This window comes from Aspergillus pseudonomiae, assembly GCF_009193645.1.
Source record: "Aspergillus pseudonomiae strain CBS 119388 unplaced genomic scaffold BDV37scaffold_84, whole genome shotgun sequence".
Taxonomy (NCBI): Eukaryota; Fungi; Ascomycota; class Eurotiomycetes; order Eurotiales; family Aspergillaceae; genus Aspergillus; species Aspergillus pseudonomiae.
Genome location: NW_022476076.1, coordinates 108,137 through 133,450, shown reverse-complemented (window position 1 = coordinate 133,450; position 25,314 = coordinate 108,137). Strand labels below are relative to the sequence as shown.

The following is a 25,314-nucleotide window of genomic DNA, read 5'->3' as shown; positions in this document are numbered from 1 at the left end:
ATCCCTCGCAAGGCACCACATATGGAACCATTTACGTGTCAATCTTCTTGGTATTCTTGTAGCCAGCTTCGCCGTCCCTTCCAAGAAGACCTATGATAAAAAACTCTATCCATCCGGTTACAATTGCCATCGGACAGTGAATATACCGTTCAACTTACTGGCAAGGCTAATTTTCTGGTCCCCGGTCACCTCAATATCTTCAAACACGGCTTCGAGATTCTTTTTGGCTTCCTCATCCTTGGGCTTGTAGCTATCGCATAGTTCTTTGAAAGTAAGTCGTCCTGGATGCTTGGTCAGCGTTCAATCTCGTATATTCCTTTGGATAGTTATATTTTACCGTCTCCATTACGGTCCTAGACAAAGAGGTTGTGGAACTTGGTAATCTCCAACAAGGCCAGTGTTGTTTATGAGAAGGGTTAAGCCTACCGCAAGATAGAAACGAGCGAGCATGTACCGAATATCGTTCGAAGAGTAATAAATGTTCTGAAATCTTTGTCAGTGGATCGATTGAACAGTCAGTGAATCCGTGTCCCTAAATGGCTTCTAACCTCTGGATCCTCCTGCAGCAATTCTTCCAAACAAGCCCGCCGAGTATTGCTGATTTCTCTGGCCTGCTCACTCTTGAGTTCCCGTAGCGCGTCGGCCTTCCCATCACGGTAGCCCTCATTTCGGGCGGACCCCTGGGCACTGTGGAACCACGACATGACTATGGCTGCAATTTGCTGAACAGCTCAAGAACAAGGGATATAACTGAAGACTAACGAGGGAAGCTAGAGCTAGTGATGGGAGATGATCGTTTGAAGAAATGAAAAATTTCCATTCACCGGCACGACGACACGCTTAAATATTCATTCCCTTGACCTGGGACCCTCGCAGTATGGCCCTACTCAAGTGTATGCGTCGTGGAAAGAGGTAGAATTGCGCGGCATGGCCTGCATTTGCCCACACGGCCTGAGCAACTGCATGTCTGCATGAAGTGCAGATGCATGAGTTGTACAATTCGAGTTCAACTCCTACTGCAAAATCCCGATCACAGAGATCACAGCTGCTGAACCGACGTGGGATCCGTTATGATGGGATCGAAGGATAGGAAAGATTTGCTCGGCAACTCGAAGTCATATTTTCTTATTATTTCTATGCTAGCCAGCTTTGCTCCATAAACAGCGACATCCAACATAACCTCATCCCCGTTTTACCATGTCAAAGCTGTTTCGTGAAGAAGCGGAAATCTTTTCCACCATGCGCTCCAAATTACTGACCGTATTGGAGTTTAGAGTGCATACTTGACTCGTAGACTTGCAGAGTCGATAGGCTCAAGTGGGTGTGATTTGACCACGTAGCTGCACCAAAGTGCTAGTCACTGCATCAAGGCACCTATAGAGCAAAAAGCACAAAGTAAAATGGACCAAGTGGAATGAAGGGAACGGATTGTCTTCAGTATATAATAGAATCATGCTTGTACTGGTTCTTGGGAGGGATAAAATTGTCAACACTAATACAAGGGAAACAATGGACACGGGAAATACATCCCGCTCAATTTCAAGCCCCATATAGTTGCAATGACCTGCAGGAGGTTGAATGGCTCAGATTGCTTAATATGCGAGGTGCAGCATACAACATGGTGGGCAAATGCACCATGCGTTGGTGTCTAACAGCTGATCACATACTAACCAGCCCGTCCTTCGTACCATGGGTGGATTATCTGCCCAACCTCGCATCTTGACCTTAGACCGGCGAAGCAGACTGGCGCTCAATCTACTCCCGAGTGTATGCACTCTGTCTCGAAAATATTGTCAGAAATACCACGGAATTGGAAAAGGACGACAATCCGACGAAGGGCACACGATGATAATAAGTGATGCTATGGCTATTTGGATAAACACATTTCATCTAGTCCATCTCTGCAAGGCTCGCATGTTAGCAACTAGTGCGTTATCGCCGTCTTCAGAGCAAAGGGGCAGTCGGGCAGCAAGCTGGCAATGATCTATACGAGATACCTTGGACACTAGTTGAATGTAAGACCTACATTGGAATCGCCAGCCTCTCCCCGGGATACATGCGCTGTGAATGCAACCAGGTGCGAGATCGAATCATCCGCCCTAGATTTACACAGTGGGCTGAACACAACAAGGGATATTGTGTCTCGTTACTACACCACAAATATCATCTTATCATCTTGGAGACGGGTACAACTTGAACATGAGTATCTATACTTCCATATGATCAGCTAGCCGAATACGCCACATCTACCGTGGCCTCTTCATTGAACCATACTATCCATTTAGGTATAGCAGGGAATTGGTAGCTATGAACCTCGCATGACCACATCTTCTGGCAATGTCTTGATAGGACCGTTCCTTCAAATGACTTGCATAAGCAGTCCAACTCTGACTGACTTCCCTAATGTGTTAAGTGAGAGTCTCATCTCCGATAGAATATAAGGATCTATAGTTTCGCACTATACCACGCAGACAAGACGCTCACAATCATACCAGCCGTGCCAGCAGCCCCCCAGAACGTCATGGAGCCGAAGCCCTCTTTTTTTGTCAGAATCGAGTAATCAGATGCCTGGTGGCTATTATCAATGTGCTTTTCACGCCAGCAGGCCTCAGTGAGTCCCAATGGCCGAATCACTCCACGGACCCTCTAAGGTCCGCATAGAAGTTCTATTTCTCGGTGTCAGTGGAATATCTGGACGACAGCTCAGTACGCCGTGCATCCTGGCGGGCAATGGTTTACCGCGGCTGCAGTCGGTCACTTTTCTCTCTACTTATTGATGGAAGGGCTTGAATCTGGCTATTCTCAAGGTTAATATATAGCATGCAGAAGTGCGGATATGAATTTACCGATGATAGATGAAGAATGCCGTCTTCGCGGGGTCGGATTGCGTGATCGGTAGTACAGCCCTCGTTATGAATACATCGTAGTGAACCATTGTTGTTTACAAGCTAACTTTTGTTTGCACCTGCACTGGACTTTCGATCGAACTCTCCCTGTCAATTTGAGCATGGTCTTGTTTCCTGTCATCTCTAGTTAGCGCAGTTACTCGATTCTGGCCCTGGGATGATAAACATACCGTTTTTCACGTTTAAGAAAGTACTGGATCAACTGCGCCGTCGCAATCAGACAGATCGCACTCGCCAACGTGAATGAATATCCTTTCGTGAAGCGCGGTCCTTCCACTGTCTTATACACCAACAATGGTGTCCACACTGTCGTCGACTGCGCAATCGTGTTGGTGATAACCAGCGCCAACGACCGTTCCGCCGGTGACGCCCGCAACTCACTGTTGATCCAGCCGTAAAGCACACTCGACATCGCTACGGCCGCATAGGTCGTCTGAAATGCAAACCATTTTGCAGACTCAGGCACGTTCCACACTATTAAAATGACCAGGCCGATGATATTCCAGATATGAGAGACAGTGATAGCCCATGCTGGTCCCAGCACGAGATCTGAGGCGAAACAGATGAACAACGTGTAGAAGATACCGAGAGCGGGTGAGATGGCAGCCAGTTCATTCAGCCGCGCGGTTGAGAACCTGTTCAGACTTTTCAGCCAGAGCAAGTATCCACCGGTACTAGTATTCAGACAGGCATTCCAAAAGAAGATGTCCAGCCAAAGCATCGCCCAGAACTTCCAGTTGCGAGCGACATTAATCACGGATCGCCATTGAAATCCTGGGTGGAAGCCATGCCCAACGCGGGCAAGTCGCGCCTTTGCGATATCAACGTCCTTGGGCCGTAGAACTATGCGGTTGGGCTTGTCCGGGGTGCCGGGCAAGATGAAGAAACCTATGATTCCGACCGGGATGGTGATGATAGCGCAGATGATGTACATCCACCGCCAACCGGCGAGACCATGCACCCCGTCAAGACGGGCTGACGCGCCGGATTGGATCAGACTGGCTGTGAGGGTTCCCAGTGTGAGGCCGACGTAGAAGCAGCCACCCCGACGGGCGATTTCATCCCCACGGTACCAGGCACCTATACCTGTCAGTCATGATACTATCCTTGGGGGTCGAAGAACCTACCGAATATATAGTGCATTCCGGGAAAGAAGGCGGCCTAATAATCAGCATTGGTTCACAACAGGTAGTGGAAGACACACTTCAAACCATCCGACCAGAAATCGATAGGCTGCTAGCTCGCTGAAGGAACTTGCCCGGAACTGCAATAACGTGAATACACCCCACGCAATGTCCAAGATCGGAATCACCCAGGAAATGGGCAGTTTAGTAAATAGGTAGACAAAAGGTATCTGCCCGACGACCGCCCCGACGGTGTACATGGTTTGCAGCTGAACCAGGTCATTGCCCTGCAGGTTCAAATCCTCCTTAACCCCGGAAACGTAGGCATTATCTAAAACCATTAATCAATGAGGCACGAAGCAAGGAGAGGGGAACACGCACTGATGTTGGCCTGGTCGATATACTTCACCCAGTAAGCCAGGAAAGCATATGGGACGATTAGTAGGTCAAGCTTTAGGATCAGCCGTCGTTCCTCAGCGGTGTCTTCATCAGCGAACCACCGAATTCGATACCATGGACGCGAGCGAGAGCCCATTGTGTCGATGATATGGGAGGGAAAGCCGTAGCATTCTAGAAGATTATATACATTGAATACCGAAGATGTCACTTTACGGCTCATTACGTGAGAGTTGATAAGAGTCGCACCATCGAGCCACTTGCAGAATCGAGGCATCTCTACGATCCAGCAAAACATTGTGGGCGCATTAGTCTGCTGTCGGCCAAGAATAATGTCAAGAAGTGGGTATAAGGCGTGCTCAGTCCCCGCATGTCAATCCGGCTTTTGCATGATGAATTAGCAACGACCATTAATTCTTTTCGTAGATCTGATTCATCCTGGCTAAAACATGGGGGCCTCAAATTATTATGGATTTTTGTGGGTTGTTATTATGTGAAATGTATGGCGCCGTGATAGTGGAACTGAGCACCAACGGTGAAATTATCATTCACGGAGCCGATGACGATGTCTGCTATATGTACGGTGAGCTTCTTAGGAAGGCGTGCCTTATCATATACTCGTAAACTATGACCAGCGGTGGTTTGCCGACAGAGAAGGGTTTCTTGTATTGACCTTTGTCAATATTCAGGTTAGCCTCTTTTTCTTGAAGGTGTTCGCGACGGGATTCCTAAGATGTTTACCGCTTCATCACAGATAAGGAGAGTTTCTGACAAAGGTGTATAGCTGATATCTGTGAGCCATGAAGGCGGTAGGAGCATTTCGTGTGAGGGTAGAGTGACTTGAGCAGATTTTTCTGTTTGCTGAATTCAGTTACTTTCCACTATGTGACCCTGTTTTATACCGATTCAGTCTGGAAATTCATGCAGTGCAATAGCTTCATAAGATGGTTTGGGATCGCTATTCTGAGTAGTTCCTTACAGTGTGTCGTATAGGATTTGGATGATACCGCGTCTAATACATACGACCATAGGCTAAGGAAATAAGGGTTTGCGTCCGCTCAGCCATACTCAAGTCACTATTATCAACGTCATGGGAGGTACAAGGAGCGCATGGTGGCTGATTGATTTTCTTTCGTTCCATGACGCGTGGGGATTTCGGCGACAAATCGATTCATAGCAGGCATAAATCCTTTAGCCCAGAAATGATCATGTTTCAAGGGACCCCTCCGCACATCTTCACTTCATACCACACGCAGCAGAAGCCTCTCTACTCCCTCATCCATATGCCTCTTCAATAGCCCATAATCCTAAAGATTCACTCTCATCCTAATACTGAAAGCACCCGTGCCGCTGGTGGACTTCTCCTATCAACCTCTACCCCAGGGCAGACCGGAAAACGGTACAGGACTTAGGACAATTGTAAATGTAGCCATTCAGAAGGCGCTCATGGTATAATTGTGGATGTGAGCGCTTCAGGGAGATTATGGGCGACCCGAACTTTCTCAGGGACCTCCTCCTCTTCCAAGTGGCGGTGCTCTTTCACTAGCTAGGCTTAGCTCATCGAGAAATAAACAATAGTAAGCTGGGATATGTGAAGGGAATTGCCACGGAATATTGTAAACATGACGACCGTTGGTGGGACAGACGCGCAAGATAGTCCTGGCACATTAACCCTCAATGATGGCCAGCATCCGGCCCAGAATGACTCTGGGTGCGAGTGTGACCTATGTAAGACACCCTAGATTCCACTTCCATGATATTCAGAGGTCTACACCCAATCTGTCCATCTCCGAATGGCGTGGACGGGAGCTCACTCTGCAGTAACTTGAAGTCTTACTATAGGTAACAGCAGCAGAATGGATCAATCGAGACCAATGCCACAAACACTTGGTTGCTCAGGTCTGACTTCATGGCGTTTCCCAACCAAGCATAGAGCCCGTAATAGCCGCGGGTGTGCCTTATTCCTCGCATTTCCGCGGACCACACGCCAATAATATCTGCCCAAAACAATGTCTCATATGACATGACGATGTGGTATTGCCTGATACTAGAGGGGATGTCGCAGGATGACACATTGTGGGGTGATCGCCTCTAGGTACAAGAGCATATATTAAACGCCACGCACACAGCAGACTAAGGTTGCTGTGCAGAGAGATTGTTCAGGCTTTACAATGAGTGCAGGTTTGCAACATACTACTAGTAACAGTGCAATTGCACTTTCACGCTGACAGGAAGTTAGATCCAGCGTGTCCCAGGTTCCCTTTCGCTCGTCCGAGTGGCGACGAACCACCCGCAGAGTTTCGCCGTCTTCTCAGAGAATGTCCTGTTTCCCGCGTAGAGCTTTGGGATGGCAGCCATCCATGGTTGGTGGTAAAGCACAAGGATGTTCGCGACGTTCTTACGGACCCTAGACTGTCCAAGGTGCGATCATGTGGACCAGCCTCTATACAGTTCGGTAGGCATAGCTAACGTTGTCGCAGGTTCGTCAGCGAGAGGGCTTTCCAGAAATGTCCCCTGGTGGAAAGGCAGCTGCGAAAAACCGGCCGACCTTTGTTGATATGGATCCTCCCGATCATATGCACCAACGGTATATCTGTCCCATCCCTCTTTATAGAATACCTGGGGCTAATCCCCGAGACAGCAGCATGGTCGGTGCCTTTTTCAACGAGGGATACGTGCAGTCTCGCCTTCCATTCATTCGAGACACTGTTCAGCATTATCTGAATGAGTTGATCGCGGCAGGTAAAGATAAGAAACAAGTCGATCTCGTGAAACACTTCGCTCTGCCAGTACCCTCGCATGTGAGTTCTTCGCTTCCATCGGATCATTCTGTGGTTGTGTGGGTTAATGATCTAACTCTGCCACAGATCATTTATGACATACTCGGTATCCCTCATGAAGATTTCGAGTATTTAAGTGGTTGCGATGCGACGCGCACTAATGGAAGTAGCACTGCCGCCGCCGCTCAAGCTGCCAACAAGTAATGGCATTCCATGACAAGTGTACGTGAGGGCAACCCAGGGCTGATATATCTCTGTAGGGAGCTTCTGGAATATCTGGAGAGGCTGGTCGATAATAAAACCGCACGCCCCGGTAAAGATGTTATAAGCACCTTGGTCATGGAGAAATTGAAACCAGGACATCTTGAGAAGCTTGACGTAGTTCAAGTTGTGTTTCTTCTCTTGGTGGCTGGCAACGCTACCGTTGTTAGCATGATTGCCTTGGTATGCCTGAATAGTCCAGAACCCGGAAAGCTTCGATGGCTTGAACTGATGTATCAACTCTCCAGGGTGTGGTGACCCTGCTCGAACACCCAGAGCAACTGTCGCGGTTGATGGAAGATCCATCACTCTCCAAGTTATTTGTGGAGGAGCTATGTCGCTTCCACACAGCATCCGCACTCGCTACACGGCGTGTGGCTACCGTGGACATCGAACTTCGTGGACAAGTCCGAATCCCATTCTTCTTCCCGCCCTTTGTAGACTTCTAACAGTCATAGATAATAAGAGCCGGTGAGGGCATTATTGCCTCGAATCAGGCAGCTAACCGTGACCCCGAGGTCTTCCCAGACCCAGACATCTTCGATATGTTCCGAAAGCGCGGACACGAGGAGGCCCTGGGTTTCGGATACGGCGACCATCGGTGCATCGCGGAAGGGCTTGCGCGTGCGGAGCTAGAAATTGTCTTTTGTAAGTCAAAACTCATAAAGCCCATGCTAAGACCTGGAAACTCATAACTGGTCACTTTTGGTAGCCACTTTATTCCAAACACTCCCGAGCCTTAGGCTTGCGGTCCCCAAGTCGGAGATCCAGTGGACACCTCCCACCAAGGACGTGGGTATCATTGGGCTTCCGGTGACTTGGGGTAGCGATTGAAATGGAGGAGGAACTGTGAAATTGTAAATTGACTTCGCCTTGATTGTGCTGATGTATTTCTAACTTGTAAATCTCTGGATATCAAATTGCTCATTTGACATGTTTAATTATGAATACTGAAGTCAAGGACTGAGCTTGCCTTCCCAATAGCTTGCGTACTTGGCTAATCTCCAACAACAAGCAGCCGAATTCCCAGACGCTACCCCCGTTATGGCAAAGCTCTATAAGACACCACCTTGACAGATATAGAGTCTCTCTCATCTTAACATAAAGCTGGGTCGGATATGTCCCTCCTCACCTAGCATTGACTCTTTACTGTATCCCTTACCGCTAAGCAGGGATGAACCTCCATGTGATTTACACCGCCACATCGCCATCATTTCTGGGCCCGAGTAAGCTTAACCATTACTCCAGACCACGTTACATTCAGAACCTTTCAAGAGACCGTTCTAGAATGTTATATTTTGTTTCGGCGTGGCGCTCGTGAAGTGCGTAAAATACACAATTTGGGAGGTCAAACGCCGGACCCCACATTAGCCCTAAGCAGAATCTGCTCTGAGACTTCAGCCATCGACCAAGGTCTCCGGTAAATGATGCACACAATAAGCTTACATCTTAGACACATCTATCAGCACATGACTGGAAATCTGGCGTTTCAAGTGTTTTGCCAAAAAAGCCAGTCTCTCACTCGCTGAGGGAGAGGGTGGGTGCATAGTGAGGATAGTGCCGCACCCACAGTAGAAAAGAAAAAGGTTTATTAACCGTAGTAGAAAGTATTATATAGACACTGGATATTAGTATGTTGAACAAGAAATATCGCACAAGCTAGGAAAAGACTCTCAGCCCAAGTCCCACGGCATATCAACTGGGAGATCATCTATAAACATTCAGACATTGACTCGGGAACGGAGCAGATAAAACCTCGGGTGTTCCTCGGTTGAGGAGCAAGTGATGCTACTGTGTGTACGTGTTCCTTTACGGCTATGGTGGTAAGTACTCTTGCAATAACTGCCCTGGCTTCCACCAGTAGCATCAAGATGAGGGAGCCGACCCGCGGTGTGGAGAAGGAGGGACGAGGGGGTGAGATGGTAGTGGAGAGCCAGGGGGCGAGGAGGGTGAGGAGGGTGAGTATGGCGCCGCGTCTCCCTCTAACTCTACAAGGGGTGGGCTGCCTAGCTCGCTTCTCGCAGATTGCCGTTGCGCGGCGACCTCGGCAGGCAACTCGCTTCTGATCGGTTCCTGCCCAGGGTATCCTCCAGACAGCTCGCTTCTCCTATGTCCATCCTGTCCGGCAAGGGCCGGATCTTTTGAGTCTTGCTGTGGTTGCGGTTGTTCCTCTTCGGTTGGTACACTCTTCTTCTTTCTCCGTAGGTAAAAGAACAGAAGGGCAGCCAGGATTGATACCCCCGCGACGCCACCGACGACACCCCCGACAATGGCCCCTACCGGCTTCGATTTCCCAGATGAGCCCGAGGTTGGGGTTGGGATCGTGCGGGTGGGCGAGCGAGTTGGTGCGGTATAGGTCCGTGTGAAGAAAACCGAAAGGTCCCGGTTATCAAAGCCGCCAGAAGGCTGCGTGGTGTTGGCGCCCCCGGTGGCACTGTAGAGAGCTGGTCAGCGTCAAATGTGCGGATGCGATGATCCGGGATACGTACGATCCCCCAATGACAGAGATGATCTCGGACGGCACTTCGTAGCTCGTGAGGTTGGATCGGAACATTGCCCACATCGCATCTTCCGGATTCTGCTTCCCCAGGTACATGTTATGCATCCCGTATATCGGAGGCACGTCACAGTCCGTGGAGTTGGGTTGCGTGCCACCCATCACACTGCTTCAGATTAGATATACACGGTAGCATAGCCTCCTTTGGAATGGTACTTACAGCATCTGGGCTCCATCGATAACGGTACAGGACATGGAATGCTTAGGATAGCCTATACCGGGCGTTACAGGATACCTAGACCATGTCAGCTAATCATCCTTGCGCTGGACAAGGCGAGGACGTACCATTTGATCCATTGGAAGGAAGGCATGGACAGAATGTAAATATCATCGAAGCCAACACCTTCCGGGGCACCGAGGCCACCGTATAGATAGATATTATACGAGGAATGATCTTGCGCCCAGGTAACACCGGCACAGAATCTCCTCCTTCGCTCTGGGATGTCGCCGGTCGCTTTTTGAGTGTACCACTTACTACCCGAGATGTCGTACAGCAAAATCTCCTGCGAAATGTGAGTCGTTGACAGGCAACCCAACCGGGTAATGATTAGGTACGCACATCCATAGGCTGGCCGACGGTGGTGCCATTATTTGCAGCCTGTACGCCTCCGAGGTACACCAACATGCCTTCACTGACTGGGATATACACCATGGCCCCTTCCGCACGGCCGACCGTGTCCGGACCGGATGAATTCGTCCACGTATTCTGCAGGATGTCGTATTGGAGCATCGTCGACAAAGCCTTAGGACGCTGTGATCCCCAATTCGGGACCGACGCGTTCGATAGCCATCCGCCATAGTAGAAGCCAGCCGCACGATCTTGCAAGGTGACTCCCGCGCCGTAACTGGCCCGTTTGATACCCGCCTGCGAGGAATCGGGGGTGACAGTGTTCCACTGGTTGTATAAAGCGTCGTACGACCACAGCGAGAAGTTGCCTGGCGAACCTTTATCGAACTCGCCGCCGTAGAGATACATCATCTTGTTGACAGTGTCGGGCCACAGAATTCCTCCGTTCACATCGGGCGCATCGGCAGGTTTTGTCAGATTGTTGTACACGGCCGGCATACCCTGATTGTTGACATCAAAGTCCGCATAGAGCAGGGCAGTATCTTCACGAAACGGGAGGTCAGTAATCGCCATGCCACCGTCACGATGAATGAGGGACCTACTGGTGGCATTGTCGGGGTATTCACTCAGAGGGTTATAATTCACGAAGCCGCCATCGATGTAGAGACTGAGATGGTCAGTGGGATCAATCATCAAACCTAGTAGATCTAACAGAAGTCGCACTTGCGATCGATTACCGCTGTCTGGTGTCCCCAAAGTCTGCAAAAGTCCTTCAATATGTCTGGCTCCTGGAGGCTCAACCCAGTGAGCCCCAGGAAGAGAAGTAAATTCCTCGTTGTCATCGGGTTAACGAGGTACAGGATCTGCTCGAGGCCTCTTTCTCTCTGGGGAAGAAATATTGACCAAGATCATTCGTGTTCTTGCGTAGTCTTGGACAACGAAGTTCACAGGATTACGGTGTCAGCATCTTTTGGATCGGTCAGAATGTCTCAGCCTTGCTGGGAAGTGGCCCAAAATGACCTTCTGTTAGCGCCTCCATCGATCTGCAAGGCCCTCCATGAGTTGACTCCCGAGGATATGCAATGGGCGAATCCGGGACTTCTCCAGCCCGTACTCCAGTGGCTTAGCTTTTGATCTCCACTGTTGTTAACCCTTTTCAGCCTAGGTGGGTCAATACCGCATCCTTCGTCCAGCGATATTTGTTGTCTGAGGTTGACAGTCTAGGACACTCCCAAGACACCCAAGACTCCCACAACAATGGTTCCCTGTGTCTCAGTCTCTCCCCAGCTATTTTTTAGCTTTTCAGCTTGTCTTTTCGAATTGAATTCTATGCAATTTAAAATCCCACCGTGCTTTTAAAATGGGACCGAGGAGGAATGCGCTGGAGCTCCCAGCCCCCACGCGAACCAGGCCGCGGTGGAGCAGCCGATCCCTCCAACGTTGACCATCCAGCTCATTGATGCCTCCGTGCGTCGTCTCGATCCTAATTCTCAAGTGGGGTAACTGGCGTCCCGAACGTCCTCTTCCTTTCCTCATGTTGCGAGCGGAGCGCCGGGAATTAACCTGGGTCTCGAAGATAAACGTGGAATGTACTTCTCACTCCCGGCAGGTTTGCCAAGTCAGCGCTCGTGCGTCGATCGAGTACCTATTCGAGGACCAGCAATCAGATATGTAAGCATTTAGAAGGTTCACTAGGTGAGTAAGCTAGCCAAGGAATGTAATCTAGGCCTAGACGATGTCCTCCGTACCGCACACACGGTACTATGGACATGGATTAAGTCAATCTTTTGGCCTGCTTGCACCGGTGGGTCCGCACTGGACAGCCATATCGATTCTATCAAATCCTGCCATATCATAGGTGGGTTCGTTTACAGATTCTTTTAGCGTGGCTGAGCAACAGGGTCTCCACTTATAACAAACCTTCAACTTGTTCCTCCTCCAGCTTGCCTTTATAGTCTAATTCAATACCGAGTTCATATAGACCTTTTATCTTGTATAATAAGTTATGAGGAATGGCCGAATGATAAAGGTAGTAGTTTTTAGTTATTGGTATTAAGTTGTACCATACTACTAATAGTATTATCAAACCCGGCTTACGCTATATATATATATATACTGAGATGACTGGGATATAAAATTCAACCGACCACATTGAAATGGTAATAAATTGCCAAAGATTTTATCCACCCTATCTCGGATTTTAAACCAAGTAATTTTATTCACCGTTCGTCCAACACGGTAGCTATATAAATATACTATTACTTGGTGTAGTTACACCATGGCTTGAGCTTGACTGTATTAGAAAGGATATGCTTAACACCCTACACGCGCATTAGTGATAATTCAGGAATTTCTTGGATTCAGGGGAACCTTGCGAAATGTGCCAGCATAGGTTGACCACCAGTTTGAGAAATCTGGTAATTTGACAGGGGTCTGACAGACCACACAATGCCTGCGTGTGTTTTGTCACGTATAAATCCAGCTGAGCTGTATTGGTGATCTAAATTCGGCTGCCAAATTATGCTTCGAGGAAACGGTCAAGCAACTGTGGATGGGCCCGACGAAAAACAGTTCGTAAGATAACCTGCGCAATCAAACCACAAGAAATGGCTGCCACGTTGGATGTCTATGAAAGCTAGATATATGAAGACACAAACTTTATTACCTGATTGGATGAGACTCGCGTCTCGGGGGGCACGTTTAATTTCCTTTGAGTTGTTGCAGCAGGCGGAGGGTGACATGCAGTACTAGCAATTAATCCATGAAACCAAGCTCAGGCCATAAATTGCCTATGCATTGCTTAGGTATTGTATCTTGTTATCCTAAGCTAACTATTGCTGACGAACGCTAGGGATTGAATGTGGAAGATGTTGAATCGAGTTCTGTTTAGCAACATATGTAGCTTAGTCCGTGTCTGCCTTGAACAACCTTATTGTCCTGGCTTGAAACGCTCTGATATCATCCTATAAAATCCCTAACCCATTTAGGTTAGCCAGGACCTTTGGTCCAGGTTCTAGTCCAAGCCCATGGACGAATCTCATGCGCGTTATTCCACTTCAACAGTCAGACACCAGCACAAACATCGTGTCTCTTCATCTTACCCCAGCTCTGCACTCTTGGCTCCACCATTCCCCAAGGTGAGGTCATTTGGAAAGTAGTGCTTGACGAACTCAAAAGGTAGACCCCTCATTTATACACCGTCCTCTCTCCATTATCTAGTCTAGCCTTCTAAGTCCACTTACAGCGTGGAAGAATTCCACCAAATAACTACACAACCGGAACCTACTATCCTCTACTTTTGGGCTAGATGGTGTAGTCCCTGCAAGAGTCTGGGGCCAAAGATTGAGGAATTTACAAATCGGTACCAGAACGTGGAATTCTTCAAGGTTGATGTGGAGGAGCAAGGAAGTATTGCTGATGAGGCGGTGGTAGCTTTCGTGCCGACGGTAGTTATTTACCCACAGGATGAGGTTGTTAAGAGGCTGCAGGCACCTGAACCAGCATATTTGCAGGAAGTCCTCGAGCAACTGTAGTTACTTCAACTAAAGCTACCGCTTTTAGGTTCATGATGAGCAATGCCAAGCTCATTTCAAGGGACTGCAGTTTCGTCTTTCAAAGATCACGTGGAATGGCTGGGAATATAAAGAGATATGCATTATAGGGGATCCATAACTAGGGTTGCGATCGCTGGCCTTACAGGTAGCTTATGATATCGTGTGTTATTTATATTGTATCCCAGTACTCGAGCCTAGTTATATGTCATAAAGAATTTCATTTTAGTTGTGTACCGCCATGACCTCGGCGCGGGCCATCTTCCCCTGCTCAACATCACTCTCCTGCTGTGGTGGGTCGTCGTTCTGCGAGCCAGATGAGAAGCCATCGTCGTCTTCGCGAACGGACGACTTTCGATCCCGCCAGAGCTGCACCTGGATAGCAGCAGTGACAACGACTGTAGGGAACACGAGAGGAATTAGGAGCAGGTAAGATGGCAAATGGCGTACGTAGGAGACTCACTGAGTAGACACTGGAGGACGATATCCCATAAATAGCCCTTCTTGGCAGCTGGAAAGTCGGTGGTCTTCCACACAAAGTTCGGTGCCTAACAAGGTGCGTTAACTATTTTCCTGTCAGACAAAATTCAGGAGCAGAAGGCACGTACTACCGCTTGAACGACGTAAGCAAGGTCGTTCGCTAACCCGACAATTAATGCTCTTTTCTCAGTGTCCGCCGAACAGATCTCGTTGATCCAACTCAAGATGAGAGGCCCGGCACCGCTCTGTTGTCATTCATTGAGCACGGTATATCTTATCTCTTGACTACGTTGCCATATTGAGAAAGCAGGGGGAACTCACGCCAATGTTACTCAGCCAATATACAACCATACGGCCCTTAATATTTTCATAGAGCGGCATCTGTCGGAGAAGTATACAGAAAATCATCTACAGATCGAGCATGGAAGTCAGTGAGATTGTACATAGAGCGCACAGCTGCAAACAAGGCTCAGACCACTCACCGTGATGATGGCTCCAGCATAGATGAAAGGCCACCGTATACCGCGACACCCATCAGACAGCCAACCCCAGCTCAAAGCCACCACAACGAAAATTCCAGTCGTAACCATAGGATCTATAACAAGCTCAGTACGAGTGATGCGCCCTTTTGGAGGACTACTCACAGTTATTGATCTGCGGCACCGAAAATGATGTACCCGGCACCGGAGCAGGGGTCGTGTTGAAGCTCTTCAGCCAGTAACCCATGCCGGGTTGTGGGTAACCGTTATTCCACACAATGTATAGTAACGCTGGGCCCAGTTAGTCTGGATAGGTACTTGATCAACTGGAGGAATTCTACGAACGGAGAACATAGGTATGCCAGCTGAGGAAGATTCGCTTAGCCTTGGCGACCGTCCAGGGCTCCTTTCCCGCACGGCCAACAGCCTCCATGCGCCTAACCGAAAGGATATGCTCCTCTTCTGTCGTCCACCACGTTTTCTTCCCGTCTTGGGGGAGGTTAGGGAAAAAGAGGAAGCCCGCTAGGGCAAGCGGTAGTGTGATGATGCCATCGATAATGAACAGCCAGCGCCAGCCAGCATGGCCGTGAACACCGTTCAGGTTGGTGTAAGCGGCAGCTTGCAGGAACCCACTGAATAACGTTCCAATTGAGCCGGCCAGCCAGAAAACCATCGCCCGCTTACCTATCTCACGGGGAGTGTACCACGATCCGAGTAGGTAGTGGATACCTGGGTAGAAGCCGGATCTGCAGAGGGACAGTTAGCATTGTGCGATTGGTAAAATGAGCCAAATACCTACTCGAACAGCCCAACCAAAAAGCGGATGGCGTATAGTGACCGGTAGGACTGCACACTGGATGTGCAAATCGTGGCTATCCCCCAACCGACCTCCAACTACAAGTAGTCTGTTAGCGATGTACTGTAATTGATAGGCACAGAATTAGGAAGAGAGTCGTACCGCAGGAATTACCCATCGAGGAGAGATCCTTGTCAGCAGCAAGTTGGATGGTATCTGCCCAATTACATATCCCACCGTGTAGATAGACGTGCTAGTGACAAGCTGATTGCCATACATATTCAAGTCTTCTTTCATGCCACTGAGAAAGGCATTGTTGATATTGTTAAGATCCAGATTTTTCAGAAAGTAACCGATCTGGAAATCCATGTTAGACTGGATCGATGTCTTGCCTCTGTTGAGGTGCTTAACTCACTGAGGCAAAGGTAAGGACAAAGGCATCGACTTTGAATAAGAGCCAGCGCTGGTCTGGTGGAAGCTCCCATGTATCCCATATGTAGCCTTTCCATGACTTTATTGGCTGCACCTTGATCTGGTCACTGGAGTGACTTTGCCCAGGATCTGGATGCATACTGGACGATCCACTGGCACTTTTCCCGCGGTCCATGTTGGATGCGTGGCCGGCGTATCCAAATCCAACTGACAGCCAGGTTTATAGCCATATTTAAATCTATGTGAACATGACTCTCATACTGCACATGGCCTCATTGATACTCCTCATCACGCCATCTCTTATCTTCGAGCTCGTTACAAGATCTGGTCATTCCTTTCTCGGTACTGAATTAAGCTCCCGTAAAGGTTGGAAATCGTTCAGTGCATTGATACCATGATTTGCTTTCCGCGCAGACTCTACACCGAACCTCTACACCTTGGGCGGAAGAATGGCACAATCAGATCTCTGGAAGCTATACCTGTGATTCTGGGGTCAGGTTAGATGGTCGGCAGATATGATTGCGCCATAGTCTAGCGTAATTTGACATTCCCCACCATATATTAGCAGGCGATGACAAGCTTACAGCAATTACGAGAAGAAGAAATCACGGACTTAAGGCGACAAACAAGCATTGCGATGTCGGCCTTGCTTGGCGGTTGGCTTTCTCGCTGTGACCACTTTGATACGTCTGTTCACAGTGCTAGCGCAAGTCTAGAAAGGATACACAATACGAACTGTTTCGGACGGAGTTTTATACTCTGTATTATTGTCACACCGAGCGATCTAGGCATGCAAAGGCACCAATGCAGTTGGCACACTCAAAAACGAACCCGTCCGAAACTATAAGGCGTCTTGTATCTCTTCTTCGCTCGGGGAGGAATGTGATTACATTCAAATGTGGGGCCTCCAAGCCCCGATGACTTACCGGACAGGCATGGGTGATATCATGCTTCTCCTTGTGGCATCTCACCGGTGGGATCCACAAATGGGGGTATGTATCTTACCTCGATGCGTTGTTCCCTTCGGAAATGTAGGCGATCTAGATCAAGAAATACACGACTATTGTACGCATTCGCTGGATTGAAGTTATCAGAAGCTAATGCTAGTGCCCACGTTCACATAAATATCTAGATTGAAAGTATGGGCTCTACCGATACTCCATAATGTAATGTTGGATTGCCAACCCTCATTCGAGATTCGATGTAGCTCTTCTTCTAACCCGTCTTTATAACCTGACCAAAGTTCATTCTTCCTTTACTGCTGATTGAATTAGGCCAACACTGTTCGTAAGACTGCAAGAAAGAAAGCTTACATGACTTACAGCATTGTACAGTAGTTGACAATGACCGTAAAACTGGAAAACACCCCAGGACAATAGCGCTTGCATCTAGAAACAGTGTCAAAGACCCTCTGACCCTAATCCGTGCCAAGGTGTGGGTCTAGTATCTAGCGGCATCCACATATTCGACTGCAGAGATATAAATACTTGGCTTCGCCTTAATTGGTGGATTAAGTGACGATAACCCATGCGGAAACTGAGAGGGCAGCCAAGCCGTGAGGGAAGTATCTGACTGAGGGATATTGCCGAGCTGTATGCAAACGATAGAAATTGCCGATATATCCCATCATATGCAAGGGGTGAAGCGTTGTCCATTTATGAATATCCAGGCGTGATGTTACTGCTCGCAAGCATGTCGTAGTCCAGTTGACACAGTCGGCACTGCCACCAGCGTTCCAAAGCCTGACTCCAAGCTTGTGCAAGAAAGGAATGATTCCATTTCGACGTCTTATCAGCACATCAATCTCCCAGCTGCGGGGTATGTCAGATTGATATGCCATGTTCCTATGTTCTCCGTACCGAGGAGGGTCCCCTTGCGCAATCGAGCTTGGCTATTGCAAAACGATAAGCGAGCCCCCTGGCCAATTATGATAATTTTGAAATCATAAAACCCTTTAGATGCCCCTAGTCTTCCATTGCATATCCCGAGAAACCTCTTGACTGTTCGCTTTTTGGCTTCCTAAGATGTCCGTGGGACTTTCGGAAAAAGGCGACGCCCCAGCGGCACCCTCAATAAAAGATAAAGCAAGCGATATTTCGATAGGGGAATCACCAGGTCAGGGAAGAGGGAACGTGCACTATGTCGAGAGGACTGAAAAGGACACCCTGCCTGAGTATGAAGGAGATGTTATCCCAGGTTACGACGCCAATCTCATGCGAGCGCGAGCAAGTCTTAGTAGCACAGAGGAAAAAAAGCTGCTACGACGAATAGACTGGCACCTAATTCCACTCTTAGCGATCATGTACATGGTGAAGAGTGTTGATTTCACAAATGTAGGTTTACCCCGTGATTCACCTTAACATGCAAGTCTGCATCCTAACCTTGCCAGGTATCCTACGCCCTCACCATGGATAAAGGAACGTCTCGCAATATCTTAACCGAGCTCAAAATGACATCCAATCAGTATAACTTAGTTACGACCATGTACTACGTGAGTTTGACCAGGTGTAAAACGAAGATTTATACTGATTGCTTAAAGATCCCCTATATACTGGCAGAAGCACCCTCCAATCTTCTGCTGAAAGGCGCCCGACCGTCCATCTGGCAGGCCCGAATCATGGTTAGTAAAATGACCTGGTTGCACGAGAGTTCTAGATACTGAAGACCACAGATATCCTGGGGAGTCGTACTCTGCTGTCATGCAGCGGTAACTAACCGACAGGGTCTCTATGCGGTTCGCTTTTTCCTAGGTCTCTTTGAGGCCGGCCTGTGGCCTGGCGTTCTTGTGCAGTTATGCTACTGGTACAGACCGGACGAGATTGCCCCTCGCATAGTCCTTGTGACACTTCTTGGTAACTTCAGCACGGTCATCAGTGGTGTACTTGCTTTTGCGTTTAACGGAGTGACAGCTGGTGGCCTCTCTGGTTGGAAATGGTAAGGAGCATTCCAAAAAACCAAAGCTACGATATTAATACTGCTTTCCAGGCTTGTCTTGACCGAAGGAATTTTCACGGTGATATTGGGGATCGTCACGTACTTCCTCTTACCAGATTGTATGTATAGCCATCATACCAGCAGGAGGTGCCGCATTGGACTAACCCTTGTATAGTTCCCTCTACGGCATCTTGGCTGTCTGAGAGAGAACAGGCGTTCATTCAAGCGCGCCTCCCTCGTAACGCTCCAAGAGCTGCGGAAGCCAATTTCGACCTGCGCGAACTCGTCACAACTCTGAATAACAAGAGAATCTGGCTCTTCCTCCTCTGCTGGGCTTTCTTCACCGTCGGCACTACGGGACTTACATTTTACCAACCAACCGTCATAGCAAACCTTGGGTTTACGTGAGTTTTTCCGACAGTGACATGTGAGGGCTGATTTACTAATGGTCGTGGCAGCTCTATCGGCCAAGCCCAACTGCTCAACATTCCTTCCGCGGTTTTCGCAGTACTTTTGACGGTCGTGTTTGGCATATTGGCCGACAGGGGAAGGATTCCTCAGCCCGCTATTCCCCTCGCTTTCATGATTGTCATCGAGGTGTGTTATGGCGTGCTCTACGCCTTTCCGAATACCGGCGGCGTGTACGCGGCAACCATTATCGCCGGGGGGTTCTCAACTGCATGGTAAGCTTTCCATCTCGTATTTTCTTCTCACGCCTTGGACGCTAAAGCCCAGTAGGTACGTGATGATGTGGCCCTGGCGCGTGCAGACCACTGAGGGTGCTACGGGGTCTGCCTTCGCCATCGCCTTTGCAAATAGCTACGGTCAAATTGGAGGGGCCGTGGGGTCTCAACTGTTTAATTCTCGGTACGCGCCACGATACACAACGTCTTTTGGGATTGCGATGGGGTTCGTGGGGATGGCCATCATTATGAACCTTATTACTTGGGGATTTACGTGGAAGGTCGACGTTGATACGAGGAAGCTCAAGAGAATCCGGCTTGCAGCGGCGAAGCAGAATCAAGCGGTGTTGGACGATGTGGATATACACGTTGGGGAGAAGCGGCAGTAACGGGTCCTGTATGTAGTATGTAGTATTGGGAGGAGGGAGCCCAAGGGACTTCAGTGCTTACGCTAGCATGCATCCTTCCTGCACAATAAGTCAATTGAGGGCTAGTTAGATAATAAACTAGTGGCACTGGGGATAGCTAAATCGTTCCAAGGCCAAGGCGCCATAGCGGGGACCGATTGTCTTATCAGTTTCCCCCCCTCACCGTGTCGATGAACCTCTTCTCACACCTCGATCACCATTTACAGAGACTTAAATTATGAAGACGACTGATCTCTTGCGTGTTAACTTGGTGACAGCTGGGGCGCTGGCCCTAGAGCATCAACAACCCTTGCTCGGGGATTTATCTCAGGGTCTCGACCGTATAATCGATGCATCGCCTCTGCTCTCCTTTCACCGGTCCCTCGTCCAAATCCCTTCGATCAGTGGGCACGAGAAACACGTGGGGGATTTTGTCCTAGATTTCCTGGCTTCGCAGAATCTGACAGTGGAAAAACAAGTGGTCACTCCGGAAAGCGATGAGGAAGAAAGATTCAACATATACGCGTATGTTGGGAACAACCGACATCCGGACGTGTTGGTGACCAGCCACATCGACACTGTGCCGCCCTTCATTCCTTACTCGCTTCATGCACCAGCCTCGGACACAGAGTTCTTCAATCGTACCGACCTCGTAATTGCTGGCCGTGGTACGGTGGATGCCAAAGCGAGTGTTGCGGCGATTGTGTTTGCTGCCCTAGAAATACTCGCGGAAAATCCCAACGCGTCGATCGGGTTGTTATTCGATGTCGGCGAGGAAAATAGCGCCGTAGGAATGAAACATTTCTCCAACTCTGAACTCAATCCGACGCCTCCGACATACCGTGCGGTTATATTCGGAGAGCCAACAGAGCTCAGCCTCGTCGCGGCACATAAAGGAAGTCTAGGATTCAAACTGGTCGCGGAGGGCAAAGCGGCTCACTCGGGATACCCCTGGCTGGGGCACAGTGCGATCTCAGCGCTCGTTCCTGTTCTCATTCATCTTGACACCCTGCAGGATCTTCCGCCCGAGAAAGGCGGTCTTCTTCGCAGTGAGACCTTGGGAAAGTCGACCTTGAACATTGGCCTGGTTCATGGTGGAGTTGCCGCCAACGTTGTCCCAGCGCATGCTGACGCAGCGATTAGCGTTCGCCTTGCAGCGGGAACTCCAGAGGACACGAGAGAGATCATCGAGAAAGCTGTGACAGGCATTACTGGAGACGACAGAAGTGTTTATCTTGATTTTGGTGATCGCAGCACCGGCGCTGTGCCACAGTACTTCGATGCGGATGTGGACGGTTTTCCAGTGATCACCGTGAATTACGGAACCGATGCCCCCGCACTGGAGATCCATGACGAGGGGACTCGAAAGGTCAAGCGATATCTGTATGGACCTGGAAGTATTCTTGTTGCTCATGCCGATAATGAGGCAATCACGGTCGGCGAACTGGAAGAGGCGGTGCGGGGATACAAAAGACTCATCGCGGCTTCTCTCTAGACGTGTTAGATAATATTGATACTATTCAACCCGGTGGCTCCATATATTACCCTGACATGTGCCTATTTGGTACGGAATTCTAGAGTTGGGATTGTATCATCATGGCATTGGGCAGCGCTAAGGACCCAGGTTGTTATCCGTAGCCTTGAACAAAGCACCAATGAAGTACACATATAGGGAAATATTTAGAGAACTGAGTTGATGGTCTCAGGTGGAGCATGTCAACTGTGTAGCATGCTTGATTAACACTGCTCCTATAATATCACGTTTTAGCTACATGTACACAGGTGTGATGCGTTGTCCAGAAGGCTGTTTCCAAGCTCATCCGTGGAGCCCGCATGTTCTGTCCTGCATCAGACTTCTCCTCTCCTTGTCTTTATGTGCGTCCCACGTAATGAACTCGTGCAGCCCTGAGCCTGCAGGTACCATTGGTAGCACTGGCACCTTCTTGTCGGTGATAACCTCTAGCAGAGCCGGGCCCTCCGTGTGGATAAGCCACTCGAGAGACTCAACGACGTCTTCCGGTTTCCTGACACGTCGATGTTGAATGTGCATTGCGGCTGCCAGGCCCATAAAGTCTGGGTTACGCTGGTGTGTGTGTGAGTATCGATCCTCGTAGAAGAGATTTTGCCACTGGGTCACCATTCCTTGCTCCTCGTTGTTTAGAACGATAACTTTGACCCCGATATTGAATTGACTGGCGGTGGTCAATTCTGTCAAGGTCATGCTAAACGATGCGTCCCCATCGATATCGATTACAAGCGCATCTGGACGCGCTACCTTGGCGCCGATAGCAGCGGGAAGGCCAAAGCCCATCGTACCAAGACCACCAGAAGTAATCATACTACGGGGATAACGCCAACGGAAGTGCTGAGCAGTCCACATCTGATGTTGACCAACGCCCGTAGTAATGATGGTCTCTTGCTTGCGATCTGCGGTGAGGTTACTCAGTTCCTCAATGACATACTGCGGTTTGATCAAATGTGGTCGTTCATCCCGATTGTAAGCACTCCACGGCCACTTTGCTTTCCACTCGTTGATTTGTTGAAACCATTCTCGCCTTTCGGCCATGCTGGTCCTTTTCACATGGGGTAGTAGGTGTGTCAGGTTCTCTGTGAGATCCCCGACAACAGCCTCAGTGGACTGAACCACCTTGTTGATATTCTTCGGTAGCACTTCAAACTGTACAATACCCCCAAGGCCCTTTGCCGCGGCTGCCCTCGCCGCAGGCGCAAACTTGGCGACGTTTAATGTCACTCTGTCGTCGAACCGTGCACCTAAGGCTATAATGAGATCAGCTTCCTGCATAGCCATATTCGCATATGCTGAGCCGTGCATGCCCAGCATATGCAAGGACTTCTCGTCCAGTTCGTCGAAGGCACCAAGGCCTTGCAGAGTTGTTGTGACCGGTATTGACGCCTTGTCAGCAAGCTCCTTGAGTAGCTGAGGTCCGCCCGGGGACTGAATAACACCCTGTCCTGCATAGATGACGGGCTTCTTGGCGGTGTTAATCAATTTGGCAACAGTAGAGATCGACTTGGTGAGTAACGTTTGGTTTGCGTCGGTGTTTGCGTAGGTCGCGGTGCGAGGTATAGCCAACCCGGTAGGGGTGGCATTTCTGAGTATACTTGCTGTCACGTCCTTGGGTAGGTCCACAAGGACCGGGCCAGGCCTACCACTCGTCGCAATCTCGAAAGCTTCATTGATTCTCTGGGGTAGCTCAGCAACGTTGCGCACCATGACGTTCCACTTTGTGCAGCCTCGCGATATACCGAGAATATCAGCTTCCTGGAAAGCATCGCTGCCGATCGCCGTGGTCGCCACCTGGCCGCTGAAGACGATCATTGGCGTCCCATCGGACAGAGCATCCTGCATCGGGGTAACGACGTTGGTGGCCCCGGGTCCGGAGGTGACCAGAACAATACCTGGCTTCCCTGATGCCCTTGCGTATCCCTCGGCCATATGCCCTGCTCCTTGTTCGTGCTTAGGAAGGATGAAATCGAAATACTTGGAATTGTAGATGGCGTCGAAGACCGGAAGGATAGTTCCACCAGGGTATCCAACTACCGACATGTGTGTCAGTAAGCGACAAAAATGCAAGCATTGTTCATGTTCGTACAGATATGTTTAACACCGTGCCTTCGCATCATCTCATGGAAAATTTGACCGCCCGTCATTCCAACAAACCTGTGTATTGCATCAGCACCACGACGCCGCACACAGCCTGGACTATTCTCATACGATTCATCCACTTCCATTGATGTTTGGCTTGCTGAAGACACATTATACTCTGCGCCTGTCGGGCGAAAGGTTGCACTCGATGGGGATTCTGCTTTTCTTTACACCGACAGGATTAATTAGGGCTGATGAGATCATCCGATAGCGTTTGAAATCGATTGGGACCTGTGCACAAAGCAATCTATAACTTACATCGACTGTGTCGCAACCGTAGTCATCCTTCGTCCAATGCCCCCTATCTTCGCAGACCAGATACACGACCGAGCAAGCGAGGTTTGTTGACATCGTACAGTACGAACCAGGGCATTGCCAGCCCGACTAATAGGGTGTTTTCGATACATGTCACGATAAGTATGTGATAAGCGAAAAGAGCCAGGTCAAACGCATTATTCCCACAGATATTGCTTCCCGACAACAGGGGTGGGCGTTTTATGTGATAGCGACATATGTATATGGACCAACATGACTCATGTCAGGGGGAGCGATACCGGACGCTTATTCTGGACCAGTACCTAGGGCCAAGCTATGCCCGCGTTAAATTCAACCTCATCAATGACTCATCTCACTCCAGTTAACCCAGTCTTGGCAGATTATCCGGGAGCCAGAACTGCATACGAAATATATCGACTCAAACAAAGCCAGAACATAAGAGTCTCTCCGGTATATAGTGATGTAGCGCAGCCGTGATGAGCAACATTTCATGCCACGGCCTTATGGCAATCTTTCCTCTTCAAATACACAAAGCGAGTTCGTCGAACTACTGTGTCTCCTACCATATCTTACGCCTTGCGATCATTATGACTTTGCCTGTGGGACTGTCAGGACATACGCACCGTCCTTGTCTCGGAACAACTCTTTTCTCCTCTCTCGTCGTCACTATGATCTCTGGCTGACCGTTCACGATCTCGATGACCTGACCAGCCATTGATCATGCCTTGGAACACCGACTAGGCCTTGACAAATGCCACTGAAGCTGGCTCAATGCTGATGGTGCGGACCGCCCAATACTGGTTGGTATCCTTCACGAGATGGGTACTTAAGACCAGCGAAAGACAGGCGCCACTGGTCAAACCACCATAATCGTTTGATCAAACTGAGGGTAGCGCACAGGCTCAGCATACAAGTTCCCACACATCTGATGGGATCTTGGCGGAATTATCGGTTTCTTTTTGATTGGCGCCCCTGTCGGGGGCATGCGACCCACCCAACACACTCACTAATGCCCCG

The 25,314-nt window shown here is 49.3% G+C and overlaps 7 protein-coding genes across 7 annotated transcripts; 2 read left to right on the top strand and 5 right to left on the bottom strand.

Moving 5' to 3' along the window:
• Positions 1–31: 31 nt before the first annotated feature.
• Positions 32–704, bottom strand: BDV37DRAFT_286975 (EF-hand domain-containing protein; the record flags this gene model as incomplete). The annotated part of the gene is made up of 5 exons (XM_032088030.1): positions 32–105; positions 159–281; positions 338–353; positions 427–483; positions 549–704. 5 exons carry the CDS (start codon positions 702–704, stop codon positions 32–34), a joined length of 426 nt encoding a protein of 141 aa, XP_031937432.1.
• Positions 705–2,941: 2,237 nt separating this feature from the next.
• BDV37DRAFT_286974 (putative MFS transporter Seo1) lies at positions 2,942–4,565 on the bottom strand (the record flags this gene model as incomplete). The annotated part of the gene is made up of 5 exons (XM_032088029.1): positions 2,942–3,020; positions 3,077–3,986; positions 4,034–4,067; positions 4,111–4,361; positions 4,412–4,565. The coding sequence occupies 5 exons, from the start codon at positions 4,563–4,565 to the stop codon at positions 2,942–2,944; spliced, it is 1,428 nt and encodes a 475-aa protein (XP_031937431.1).
• A 1,483-nt stretch (positions 4,566–6,048) lies between these two features.
• BDV37DRAFT_274741 (cytochrome P450) lies at positions 6,049–8,301 on the top strand (the record flags this gene model as incomplete). Its single annotated transcript, XM_032085293.1, has 9 exons — positions 6,049–6,137; positions 6,658–6,847; positions 6,907–7,013; positions 7,068–7,227; positions 7,294–7,406; positions 7,467–7,650; positions 7,716–7,874; positions 7,926–8,115; positions 8,180–8,301. The coding sequence occupies 9 exons, from the start codon at positions 6,049–6,051 to the stop codon at positions 8,299–8,301; spliced, it is 1,314 nt and encodes a 437-aa protein (XP_031937430.1).
• A 685-nt stretch (positions 8,302–8,986) lies between these two features.
• On the bottom strand, positions 8,987–11,664 carry BDV37DRAFT_213562 (uncharacterized protein). Its single transcript, XM_032080053.1, has 7 exons — positions 11,316–11,664; positions 11,195–11,259; positions 10,584–11,134; positions 10,310–10,527; positions 10,185–10,259; positions 9,957–10,130; positions 8,987–9,901 (listed from the first exon to the last, which is right to left on the bottom strand). Exons 1-7 carry the CDS (start codon positions 11,432–11,434, stop codon positions 9,334–9,336), a joined length of 1,770 nt encoding a protein of 589 aa, XP_031937429.1. The 5' UTR covers positions 11,435–11,664; the 3' UTR covers positions 8,987–9,333.
• A 2,704-nt stretch (positions 11,665–14,368) lies between these two features.
• On the bottom strand, positions 14,369–16,505 carry BDV37DRAFT_274739 (major facilitator superfamily domain-containing protein; the record flags this gene model as incomplete). Its single annotated transcript, XM_032085292.1, has 10 exons — positions 14,369–14,541; positions 14,607–14,691; positions 14,752–14,868; positions 14,945–15,031; positions 15,106–15,218; positions 15,268–15,393; positions 15,448–15,848; positions 15,902–15,996; positions 16,127–16,255; positions 16,314–16,505. 10 exons carry the CDS (start codon positions 16,503–16,505, stop codon positions 14,369–14,371), a joined length of 1,518 nt encoding a protein of 505 aa, XP_031937428.1.
• A 1,849-nt stretch (positions 16,506–18,354) lies between these two features.
• BDV37DRAFT_274738 (major facilitator superfamily domain-containing protein) lies at positions 18,355–21,849 on the top strand (the record flags this gene model as incomplete). Its single annotated transcript, XM_032085291.1, has 6 exons — positions 18,355–18,663; positions 19,002–19,182; positions 19,440–19,668; positions 19,723–19,947; positions 20,003–20,332; positions 20,865–21,849. 6 exons carry the CDS (start codon positions 18,355–18,357, stop codon positions 21,847–21,849), a joined length of 2,259 nt encoding a protein of 752 aa, XP_031937427.1.
• A 160-nt stretch (positions 21,850–22,009) lies between these two features.
• On the bottom strand, positions 22,010–24,612 carry BDV37DRAFT_213386 (thiamine diphosphate-binding protein). Its single transcript, XM_032080052.1, has 4 exons — positions 24,280–24,612; positions 24,091–24,186; positions 23,969–24,036; positions 22,010–23,912 (listed from the first exon to the last, which is right to left on the bottom strand). The coding sequence occupies exons 1-4, from the start codon at positions 24,426–24,428 to the stop codon at positions 22,171–22,173; spliced, it is 2,055 nt and encodes a 684-aa protein (XP_031937426.1). The 5' UTR covers positions 24,429–24,612; the 3' UTR covers positions 22,010–22,170.
• Between the last annotated feature and the right edge of the window lie 702 nt (positions 24,613–25,314).